Below are 12,021 nucleotides of genomic sequence, written 5' to 3' on the forward strand. Positions count from 1 at the left end.
GGTCACTGGAGACAAGAGAACCACTTCAACTACACCGCTAAAGGTCAGAGCAGTGATTCTTCTAGCGGCTAACATTAGCGCTAATAGTGAATGTCGCTTCACTGAACTGTGAACAGCAGGTAATGCCTCTCAAAGTTATTTAAAGAGAACGGCAAACGCTCCATTAGCATAAAGCCTACATCCATCCAGACTGAAAGAGGCTGAGCATGTATTCTTGATATATGATGTGAGCTTATCACGGTTTGACGGTATTGTGATTACTGCTCTAAAATATATTCGTTTTAAATGTCTGGGTAAAAAACTAAAAACTTGTTTCCCCTTTTAACACAATCTATTATATTTTGAGAAACATTTGAAATATTTTGAAGCAGTAAACATGTCAGGCTAAATGATTCAAATGAATGACTTCTTAAATCTTTACAATTTAAAACAGCATCTTTAGGTATCTTTTCTGTTGGAGATACTGTTGTCCTAAAAACTAAAAGGTAGATGTACCATAGCAGATTTAAAACCTTGACTTTTTCAAACCTATTCAACATCAATCTTTTTATATTAAAATATCATGGTTTATATTTGTTTGTCGCACGTTTGTTTATATCACGTTTATGATGATGTCACAGCAGTAGAGGTGCCAATTTTAACGATAAATCCACCCACTTTAAGCGCTACTAACCTGCAGTGGAAATGCAATCTAAACCCAACCATACTGGCAAAAACGTCTCTTCTGCTTGACAAAATATTACTGTAATAACTAAAAAAATACGAAAAATAAATTGGATCATCCACGTTTCTTTCATTATATTATCATTCGGTACAATTTTTAAGAAAAATTAATCAAAATGACAATTTAAGTCAAGTTAAATTCGATTACATTCAACTGACTTCAAACTTTACGGTTCATGTTATGTACCTTCAAAATACAGTTGAAAGATAGTGATGGGTCGTTCTTGAACGATTGGTTCATTTTAAACAAATCTTTTGTATGACTCGAGAACGATGAGTCTTGGAGAGTGATTTGTTTATTCGCGCATGCGTACATTTGTGCAGGTGGAAGATTAGTTCCTTTTTTGAGACTTCTATCGGGTTTGAGTCGTTCGTTCATCACGTGAAAGACAGAAGCCAATAATACGCATTTAGAGCCGGAAAAAGATTTGATCCATCGAGTCCTTGGTTTAAGTCATCTGTCTTTACATGCTGTCACGTGATGAACTAACAACTCAAAAACCAGAAGACTCAAGAGCTGAACTCATCATGGCTCCTTTCGGCTCAGACTGTGTGCATTGGTTAAGCTTATATGGGACTGTCAGCGTGACATGAACCACTCAAATTTGAAGACCTGACATAATCAGACAAAAGACCAGGCAAACAATACAGGATTATTTTTTCTTTGTTATGGCATTCTAGTCCTGACTTGTTTGTAGTGTGATCAGCGTTTGTGTAGTTGTAGATGAGTTTGGATGCAACTCAACATTATAATAGTATTTTGGCAAATTGAACGAAATTAACAAAATGACTTGGAAAAAAAAAAGATTCGTTCATCTCAATGAAGGAGACTCAAAGGTTCGAGTCAGTAAAATGATCAGAACTTCTCATCACTATTGAAAGACGATTAACTAATTAAAGTAACAAAAGTATGTTATGACAAAAATAATAAAATAAAATAAAAATAAAAATAAATAAAAATATATAATTAAAATAAATTAATAAAAAAATAAATAAAAATAAAAATCACTGATTTGAAACAACCTATACTTTATAGAGCATCAAGCATTCAGAGAAAACAACTTCCCAAGCTCATTCACAGGAACAGATGGAGGAGAGCAGTATTTGCTTCAGAGTTTAAGTAGTATTCCACATGAAAGCTGCAGATCCAGTTTTTAGAGGTTCAGTTAGTGAGCGTGTTTACATGCAGCTCCTTAATGCAAGTAGGCCTAACTCTTTCCTGACTACTGACTGAATTTTAGATCTTTATGACAACCTTCCCTAGCCACTGGCTACATTTTTCATCAATGCTTTGGGCTTGATGATGAACTCGGGTGATCTGTTTTGATCAAAATACTATTTTAAAATCAGAAATATTAAACATGAAAAAGTTCATAAGCAGAAAAAGTGTGTGCATACGCATATTAGCATACGCATAAACCACAAACCAATCACCACAGATTTTTGCCAATGCTGTAATCTTGCTTAGCGTGTAAACACTAAATATGAGAATGAGTCTGTGCAAATTAACAAAAATAAGGACGTCTCACGAAATGCAGCACATATTTAAGAAAAAGCATATTGTTTTTTTTTTGTCTTCCATGTGTTATTGGCTTACTGATTTGCATATAAACCAGTAAAACAGGTTACATCAAACTGATTTTTGACAGTTATTAGCGTGCATGTAAATCGTGCTCACTTTGTAAATCTACTATGTAAACAGCAGTGAACAGAAGAGAAATACACACACCAAGCTCTACAGCTACTAAGCTTCTACCACCACTTCGAGTTGCTTTAGCAGCTTGTTATCAAGCAGCAGGCTGTTAACTAGTCGCCAGCGTTACCTAGAGGTCCCAACTAAAGAGGTGATGTTGCACCAAGACATCCACCACTTCAGATTTGAGAACAGGAGACTTCTGGAAGAGCAGACAAACACGCAGATGCATGTTAGCCCGTGTGTGTGAGTGTATCTGCATGTGGGAGGACATGTGAAATGCTCTGTGTGTGTGTGTGTGTGTGCAGGAAGTGCAAATCACTCACCTCTTTTTTGGTAGGCAGCTCACAGTCTTGGGAAAGACTGAAAGCAAACTTTGAGAGAACTCTGAAAGCAGAAGATAAACTATAACAGTTAGTTACTGACACGTTTATGACAAGCTATTTACTTTTTAGTAATAATACTACAACAATATCTATATAATATCATAAAGTTGTACATTAATGACATTGTCCATGAGGACTGATATTAATGATGTGTACATAAATGAAAAAATATATCCCTGTAATAATAATAATTGTGCTTTTGTCTTTTTTTAATTTACTTTGGACAGAGAGAGACATTACAGTTTCACCATAACATGACAAAAAAGACAAGCTCAATTGTTTTTATTAATGGACAGGATATTACGTTTTCTGCTGTCCAGTTTAAGGGTGTTTAAAAAACAAATCCAAAATATTTCACAATTTTTAATAAGCTGAAATAGGCTGCAACATAATGCGATTTAATAGATGTGGTGCTTTGCATTTATTTTTTATGCTCTGAGTATTTTCAAGCTTACTTTATGCTATATCTATTTTTTTTTTTAGCTAACTTGACTTTTAGACTAATTTACCAGTTATTTTTTTACTCAACAATTTTCTTTAGAACACTACTGCCGAGTTCAGACTGCATGATTTTAGCCCTGATTTTGACTTTGCGAGTTTTGAGAAAATCGCAGACAAATGCCTGAAATCGCAGGCAAATTGGTGCTCGTTCACTTGAGTAACAATCACACAGTGCGAACTATCAAAGACGCCATCTGAGAGAATCGCTGAGGAGTCATCGACACCCATCAGATATTTGGCGTGCTAAATATCAGGACCTGTCTGTGATTCAAAGTCATGCTGTGTGAAACGTGTTCTGATTGAAAATAACATCAGCGATTACTGACAGCCAATGAGAGAGCAGCATCCACTAGTGTGGGTATTGTAGGGATGGTATAAAATTCATTCCATTCTTAACTCGGGTTTAAAAGGATTTTAGAACTGATTTTAACTGTAGGGATGGTATAAAATTCATTCCATTTCTAAAAATCCGATTCACGTTGAGATGGATTTGAAGATAGACATCAGACTCCTTCAGTATCTGCAGGCCAGCGGGAGATTGGGGGAGAAGTTAAAAAGAAATGGAGGAAAAAGAAGTGGAAAAATGGCAGGAGCACCTGTGTCTGTTTGACATGTCATCTGAGCAATCTCAACCGGTCGATAAAGAAAAAAAGTTGAGGAGAAATTGCTAAATCCCTTCACAGGCCAGGTGAGCAAAATAAGTACATTTTCTACCCCACTAAAGCTTCTTTCTCTTTATATAGTTAATAACAAAAGATATAACCAAACACACGCGAGAAGTGACGTAAAAACAATACGATGTGTCGCTGTATGAGATGTAGTTTTAAGACAAAGTTGTCGGTGATTCTCCTATTGTACATGCGGTGTGAAACCCCTTGTTGCCGATCCATCTAGCAGTGTGAACACAGCAGCGAAGGAGTGCTGCCCCAGATAGTCAGGCAGTGTGAAAACATCTGTGACACGACTACTTTGAAAATCGTGCAGTCTGAACTCAGCAAAAGGCTCAAGGCTGATTTATACTTTTGCATCAAGTGCAGGCTTATGCTCGGGCACAGCCTGTGCGTGGATGCATAGCCCTCGTTGTGGCTGTCGCCAACGTGCACCTCTCAAAAGACTTTTACTACGCTGTAATGACACATATCGCAAGCTCTGATTGGTCGGCTTGGTAGCGCTGACGAGTGTGGGCGGGGGTAAGAGCCACAGGAGCGTGATGGAGCCCGGTGTCGAGTCCCATGAAGCAGCTCTAGATGGAAACTTGTTTAGTATTTACGTTTACCTTATGATTGAAGTTGTTGCATGTCCGCCGGTTCCCCCCTCAAAAGGAGCAAGTCTGAGCCACTTGTAGATTAAGGTAGTGTTCAGAAACACAAAACACCAGCGAAGAAACTCGACACAGGGGAACATAAAAACCTAGCTAGCGCTTTGGAAGTGTTATTGCAAAGCCACACAAGCAGCACGCAGAAGTATAAATGGGACGCGCAAGGCATGCGCTGTGGGACACGCCGATCGCTCAACGCAAACGTATAAACCAGCCTTTAAAGTCACGTTGCTTTCCGTAAAATATGGTAGTCTTGAAAAAAAGTACAATAAAACATTAACCCCCCCACCCCCCAAATGAGCAATTTCAGCTTCCTTTTCGGTTCAAATCCTTTTTAAGCTCAATTGCAGCCCGTCAGCAGAGGTTTAGTCTCACCTGAGTTCACACTTGATCTGAACCCAGCCAGGACTGCGCAGGAAAGACCAGGGATGGTACCACTTCTCCACAGCACTCATACTGGAACACAAGACCTCCAGCCACAGGTGCAGTACCTGCTCACTGGCACAACACACAAACAAAGCTAAACATTTTGTAGATGCCACACACTTGGATATTATGCAATAGTAAAAATAGCAGGATGACTTACTTTAAGCCCACACAGATGAGTGAGCGGAACTTGACGTCCATCTGAACGTGTGCAGGGTCGTGGCTCATGTTGACCGACTGCACTGCCTAAGATGACAGGAAGAGGGCGCTCAATGCACAGATACAAAACTGCTCAACTTCTCCAACAGATGATCTGATTAGTTTTTTAATTGTTGAACTTACCCTGTAAAGCAGCTCTTCAGGTGTGAGCACCTTCCCATCTTCATCTAATCTGAAGAGACAAGGATCAGACCGGATGTTATATCAACAAATCACTGTTAAGAGAATTCAGAGTAGATTTTAAAGTTACTCCATGTCTCACCTGTAAGTTTTGCAAAGCACTAATCTGGAATAAACAGAGTTGAAATCTCTTTCCACTTCTTTGCTGGCTGCCTGTGATACACACAAAAAATTGTTTACTCAGTATTGTTCATACTCACACTAGAAAATGACAGTAAGATAACTAATGTACCTCCTCGATGAACAGCCATGGGTGACAGGGTCCCCCCAGTATGGAGGGCTTCTTCAGGCCATGCTGAAAGATGGCCTTTAGAGCAGGACACAGCGTACCTCTGACCAGGTCATTCACTGCCTCAGTTACAGTGTCATCTCCAGCCAGAGAGTACTGAAATACCAAAACAGGAGAATGAGAAACACTCAAAGCGGCTTTAGGATACAACAGGACATTCTTAACTTGGTTATAAAAACCCCTTATGAAAATCTGCTCTGGAGTACTCCATAAACAATCTGTTTCAAGTGGGAAAATGTAACTTTTAAAAGAAAAAAATTCTTTAGATTACCTCCTTACTTCGTTCGTCCAAAATTTCCACAAATTTAGCAGGAAACCAGCCTACAGGGACAAACGGATAGTGGGAAATAAGTATAGCGTTACACATACGCCAAAAAAGTGTCTTATTCATCAATACATGCTGTGAATGAATGCATTATTGTTTTTTACCACTGCAGATGCAGAATTATTTGTGCACGTCAAACATTTATAAAGTTCACAAGAAAATTGGGGGAACATTGTTAACAGTAGCTATGTTTCCATCCAAAAACGCTAATTTACTTTATGCGCAAAACTGGAATATCGCATAAAAGACGTGCAAATAAAGCAGAGTTTCCATCCAATGAGTCAAAGCGAACAAAATCTTCACTTCCTGATTAACCGGCGCCAAATATCAACAGTAAAAACTGAATTTGCTGCAGTGGGTGAAGCTGCGTCAATCTTTTCTTCATTTAATAAATGACTTGCATCTCAGAAGGCAATCCTGATGCGCAGTGAACACGCGGTGGCGTTTGAAGGTGTCAGACGCGGAGCACAGACAGTTCTGGAGGTCATTAATAATATAATAACACTAATGCTTAAGCGGTAAGGCGTTTTAGAATGACCAAAACAACATTTCAGATGTTTTACAGTGTGCTCAGCCTACTGGTTTGTCCATTTACACACACTTTTATCATCACATGATCTCTTATAACAAAATCACATGACCTTTTTTAATGCGCATACTGGAATTAGTTTGATAAGAGTGTTTCCATCGCAGTTTAAGCGCATCTTTTCTAATGGAATAAAAAGTTTCTCCTACTCGGTTAAGCACAAACATTTTTTTGAGCATTTTTCAAATCTATGCGCATCATGGCGTTTCTGTTAACCGTTTTTTTAATGCTCATATCCAAAATGCGCATAAAAATAGGTGGATGAAAATGTACCTACTGACACATTTTAAAACTGAAAAAGAGAGTACACAGAGAGAAAAGAAATGCTGTTTAATATATTTGAGACTATTTTTCCTCAAAACACAAGCAACATTTTTATGGTTGTAAATGTCAAATTCATGGGAGCATTGCGATTTAGCATAAAACACTATTCAGACAGCTAGCAAGTCCACGTATAGACTTCAATTTACAAGTGCTGTTGTCAGAATAAGTGACTAGAATAGAGACTAGAATCTGAGCGCAATAATTCCAACCAAACTATGTTAATATTTGACATTCAAAAGAGAAATACTGAAAAACTGATGGTTTGCATTTTAACAGCAAGGAGAAAACAAGAAGTTTAGATTTTTTTCCCATCATTTTTGTGAAGCATGTCAGAAAATCAAAGACAAGTTTAATGTTGTTGGTAAGCACATCTGCACTCACCTCTCAGGCCGTTTAGCTCTCCAACCCAGCAATGCTCATCTTTCTGAGAGATGATCTGAGAACAAATACAGAAATAAAGAAATGAGGAATAAAGACAAAGCAGCAGTTAACATGTTTAGCTGACCGAAACAGCAGACGCTCACAGTGATGATGTCATTCTTCCGAAAGCCCAGCTCATCATCATCGTGCCGTTCAAAGTCCAGTAATGCTTTGGCTCTTCTCCGACGATTCCGAGACACGACCAGGAAGTTCTCATGATCCCTTTGATGACTCTCCATGGAATAGTCTGGAGTCAAATCCTTGACACACACAAGAAATAAAACTAATTTAAACATTTTTATCTTAGAGGCTAAATATAACTCTAAATATAACTATATAAATGATTCAACAATTATTCATTCATTTCTTTTCAGCTTAGTCCCTTTACTACTCAGGGGTCACCACAGTGGGATGAACCTCCAACTTATCCAGCATATTTTTTACATAGCGGATGCCCTTCCAGCTGCAACATATCACAGGGAAACACCCATACACTCTCATTCACACTCATACACTACGGACAATTTCAGGCATATTTCTGAGCATAACCGAAAAACTTGACCCTCCCAATTGTCAATGTATAATTCTCACCCTGGTGGTAACTGAAGTAAAAGTGAAATAATTGACCCTGATAAATTATTAGTAGGGCCAGACAGAATCTGTATCATACAGATTATCATAACTAAAAACTTAACATATGAAATAATAAATAATACCTCTTTACCTTTTTTGAATGTATACAATGCAAATCCATCTAGATCCACTTATTTAGTAAAGAAAGCAAGTCTCTCATATAATATATCTACTAAAAGACAGAACACATTACTTTACAAACTATTGTAGATAAATCAAATTAACACTTTCATATTAGTCAATATTATTACTAAAATTAATAAAAAAAAAACTGAATAAATATAAATTTACACACATTTAAACAAGTCAATAATTAAACTCAATAATAGGCTAAAAAATCTGCAGATTTCTGCGTGCACAGATTCCGTGTGGGCCTAATTATTAGAAACTAATGCACTGTGGCCACATCACCACCTCAGGTGTGCACTATTTTCCTAATAATCCAATAGCTCATTTTCAATTGTTCCTTGTATAGTAACATAACAACATAAATACTAAAAATACATAGAAATATGTCATTAATTCTACTAAAAATTGTAGCATTACTGATCATAACAAAATGTAAGCTATGCAGGCCCTTCATACAACTATAAATGAATTATTATTAGCACGTTAGCAAGGTGACAGAAATTATCCTCCAGTGTAGTCTTTATATATTCCAAATGCGAAAGGGGAACTGAGTATTATCAAATAATGCATCTGGTTTGATATCCGACTACTTACAGATTAAAACCCCATGACTATGACGTATGGCGGTCTGTTTACTGGGAATGAGCGTGTGCTGCTAATTTCTTGTTGATAGGCATGATTTATGCAATTCAACAAAACCACTGAGTGAGTCATCAGGTCGGCTCAGTGCAGCAGTGCATGAGTCAGAGTGTTGCTGTTTCTAATTCAATTATTCCTGACAGATTTGGAAATGCGACTCATGTGATGGAGTGACTCTTACAGTGCTGCAGTTACGGGGGTCCAGGCAGTGAAAGTGCTCTGCGGTGCGATTGATGGCTTCTCTCAGTGCTGCCACCAGCTCCGTCTGTTTAATGTTTTTGGCCTTCATAGCCTCCACCTCGTCCTCTCCCCACAGCAGCGAACTCAGAGTGGATTTCCTGCGCATGTTCTGTCTGCGCACCACCTGCACAGTGATAAAACAATGAGCTAACTAGGAGATGTTTGAAATATGTGCATCACAGCTGATGGTTCAAGGTGCTGTTCTCGCCTTGTTGAGGTTGGCGTTGAGGGAATGGGAGTTGTTGGAGTTGAGCTGGGCCTGCTCCGCCAGGATGTAGGCTAGATGCTTGTGTCTGTGCGTGTCCAGGTTTTCCTGAGACAGAGATCCGGCTAGACGCACAGCCTCTCCCAGCACTGCCGCCCCGTCCTCTAGTTGACTGGGCAGATCTGACAGTGTGTTGAAGATGGAGGCCGAGTTCTCAGATGATACCAGCTCATCCTCCTTTAAAACACAAGAAAGCATTATTATTGACTATGTGCCAAATCAAACTTTTAAAGGGTCATGAAACACCAAAACACATGTTTTGAGATGCTGACAGTTATATACATGTGTCCCACCCTGCTAAAAACACTATTAGGAAATATATTTCACAAAACAGTGAAAATTGATTGTTATTGAGTCATTTCGAGCAAATTTGTTCTTTCAGTTTGAAAAGAAATTTTGAAGCTATGTCACTGTGATGAGATCCTTGTGTAAATTCCAGTGTGGAGACTGAATTTCTGTACCGATGGGTACAACGTAATGTTTTTGAGCCTTCAGCATTAATTCATGAGAAAGGCTTGGTTTGAACCAATCAGCGTGCTCTATTGTGAATGCATCAATATGCATGATAGCTTCTGAGAGCTTCTGTTTTCGTACCTGTTACAAAACCTGTAACCATAACAAACAAATACTGTGAACGTCAAAATGGTTACAGGCTTTCAGCTTTCTTTTAAATATCAACAAAAGAAAATAAGTCAAAGGTTGAAACAAGGAAAGGTTACAGTAAGTAAAAGAAGTAAAAAAAATGTAATATGTAAAGGATTAGTTCATGGTTTTCACATTTGGATCATGTTTCAGAATACAGTCTGTTTTCTTCCTTTGTTTGAAATAGATAACCAAGACAGTTGTGCTTAGAGATTCGCCCAACTGAAAAACAATATTACGTGTTTGTGTTGATTGTGTTTTTTTCTCTCTCTCGCTGTTCTCCTGTATCTGCTTCATATTTCGGGGTTTTCACCTTTATTTCAGAGGACAATAGAGAGTATTGACAGGAAAGCATGGGGAGCAGAGAGAAGGGAAGTTTCGGCATAGGACCGCGAGGCGGAATCGGACTCGGGTCGCCGTGAGCACCGGAGTGCATGTGTCGACGCACTAACCAGTACACCACTGGCACTGACAAAGAAAACCCTGTCTAACTGTGTATTCTGTTGTTGCCCATTCCCGTTCATGTATCCATCTGCTTTTTACATCAAACCGTTTATCCGTTTCATTCATTTGTCCCGCTGTTTACGAGTCTCGGACGAAGCGGGCAGTTAAGCAGGTCACATGACATACATTTTGCAACACGTAGGACTACTCTTGTGTATAGTACATTAGGTTAGGGGCGAGCGCAACCCCTTGTACTTTTGGATAGTGAGAGTAGGATAGTTAGGATACTGTTTATTTTGTTTTCATATATTTAGTTAGTTAGATGCTTCTGGGGAGTTAGACATTGTTTGGGTTTTGTTCTTTTCTTTAGCGCCACCCACATCTTTTCTGCCAGCCCTGCTTTTTTGTGTTTGTCCCAATATTGTATATATTGCAAATAGTATTTTTGCTTACCTTCTTTTTCTTTATTTTTGATTAATCCATTGTTTTTGTTCACTTTGGGGATGGTAAATAAAAGTCACAGTTTTTGGTATATCTGCTTTGGTTGTCTTTTGCACTTCATTCACAGTATAAATATAGATTAGATTAGATAGATTAGATAGATAGATTAGATAGATTAGATAGATTAGATAGATAGATAGATAGATAGATAGATAGATAGATAGATAGATAGATAGATAGATAGATAGATACATAGATACATAGATACATAGATAGATAGATAGATAGATAGATAGATAGATAGATATAAATTTTTAATTGTACATTAAATGTCAAACCCCATTCCATAGACTAACATCAGGGGTTTGTAACAACCAACTCTGGAGTGGTTTGGTTGATGTGAAAAAGTGACCCTATGAATTATCAATAAAGCAACAATAATCTGTGGATCAAACTTTTAAGTCAACTTTTATATGTTTTGTCGAAGAACAATGCGAGGAGCGTTTTAAACACGTGACTTGAATAAACACATTTTGGTAAGCTTTGGAGTTCTGTCTAATGAAAGCAAATCAATCTAAGAAGTAAATGCAATTTTTATTTAATTTGAACAAATTAAGGCCCTGTTTTGAAACACAGCAAACAGTCCAGCTCTAAGGGTGTTCTAAGGATTAGTTACCACAACAATCAAAGCCTTGAATTACCTTGATCTTCAGCATGCCGAGCGTAACCTGAAAGAGCACCACTGAGCCCTCGTAGAACAGCAGGTCCCAGATTCGCAGCAGGATTCGGATGTCCACCACACTAGCAAAGGCAGTGAGGAACCAGTGCAGTGTGATTAAAGACAGCTCTGAGAGAGAGAAAAAAGATGAACATCAGAAGGTCATATATTTATACACTTTTCATAATCTTTGAAATATGAAATTTGCTTGAGACCTTTTGCAGAAGGAAATTTGGGTAGTTTTTGAAAGATTATTTTTCTCAGATAAACAAGCTTTTGCAAAACTGCAAGTTTAAAAGACTTTTTTAGTTGATCAAATTTAGGGATGCTCCAATCGATCGGCCGGAGATTGGTATCGGCCATCCGTATCAGCATTTTATGACTTGATCGGTACTCGCCAATCTGGCTGATCTCATGAACCGATGGCCAGCGTTTGAGGCTCGTGAGGCCCGCACGGTGAGCATTTTAACTTCTTATGCA

General features: G+C 38.2%; 1 protein-coding gene across 3 annotated transcripts in view; it reads right to left on the minus strand.

The window, feature by feature from the left end:
- sgsm3 (small G protein signaling modulator 3) overlaps positions 1-12,021 on the minus strand; it is a 29,449-nt gene that overhangs the window by 1,387 nt on the left and 16,041 nt on the right. For 2 of the 3 annotated variants that reach the window (XM_056453751.1, XM_056453752.1), the window contains exons 9-20: positions 11,525-11,670; positions 9,240-9,473; positions 8,973-9,155; positions 7,495-7,650; positions 7,352-7,406; positions 6,007-6,056; positions 5,679-5,831; positions 5,529-5,599; positions 5,390-5,438; positions 5,208-5,293; positions 4,997-5,119; positions 2,743-2,803 (exon numbers count right to left, since the gene is read on the minus strand). In XM_056453751.1, the coding sequence (XP_056309726.1) occupies positions 2,743-2,803; positions 4,997-5,119; positions 5,208-5,293; positions 5,390-5,438; positions 5,529-5,599; positions 5,679-5,831; positions 6,007-6,056; positions 7,352-7,406; positions 7,495-7,650; positions 8,973-9,155; positions 9,240-9,473; positions 11,525-11,670 (1,367 nt within the window). Of the gene's footprint in view, positions 1-2,546; positions 2,619-2,742; positions 2,804-4,996; positions 5,120-5,207; positions 5,294-5,389; positions 5,439-5,528; positions 5,600-5,678; positions 5,832-6,006; positions 6,057-7,351; positions 7,407-7,494; positions 7,651-8,972; positions 9,156-9,239; positions 9,474-11,524; positions 11,671-12,021 lie in introns of all 3 variants that reach the window. The other variant, XM_056453753.1, reaches the window with a different exon arrangement.

This window comes from Danio aesculapii, chromosome 3, assembly GCF_903798145.1.
Source record: "Danio aesculapii chromosome 3, fDanAes4.1, whole genome shotgun sequence".
NCBI lineage: Eukaryota > Metazoa > Chordata > Actinopteri > Cypriniformes > Danionidae > Danio > Danio aesculapii.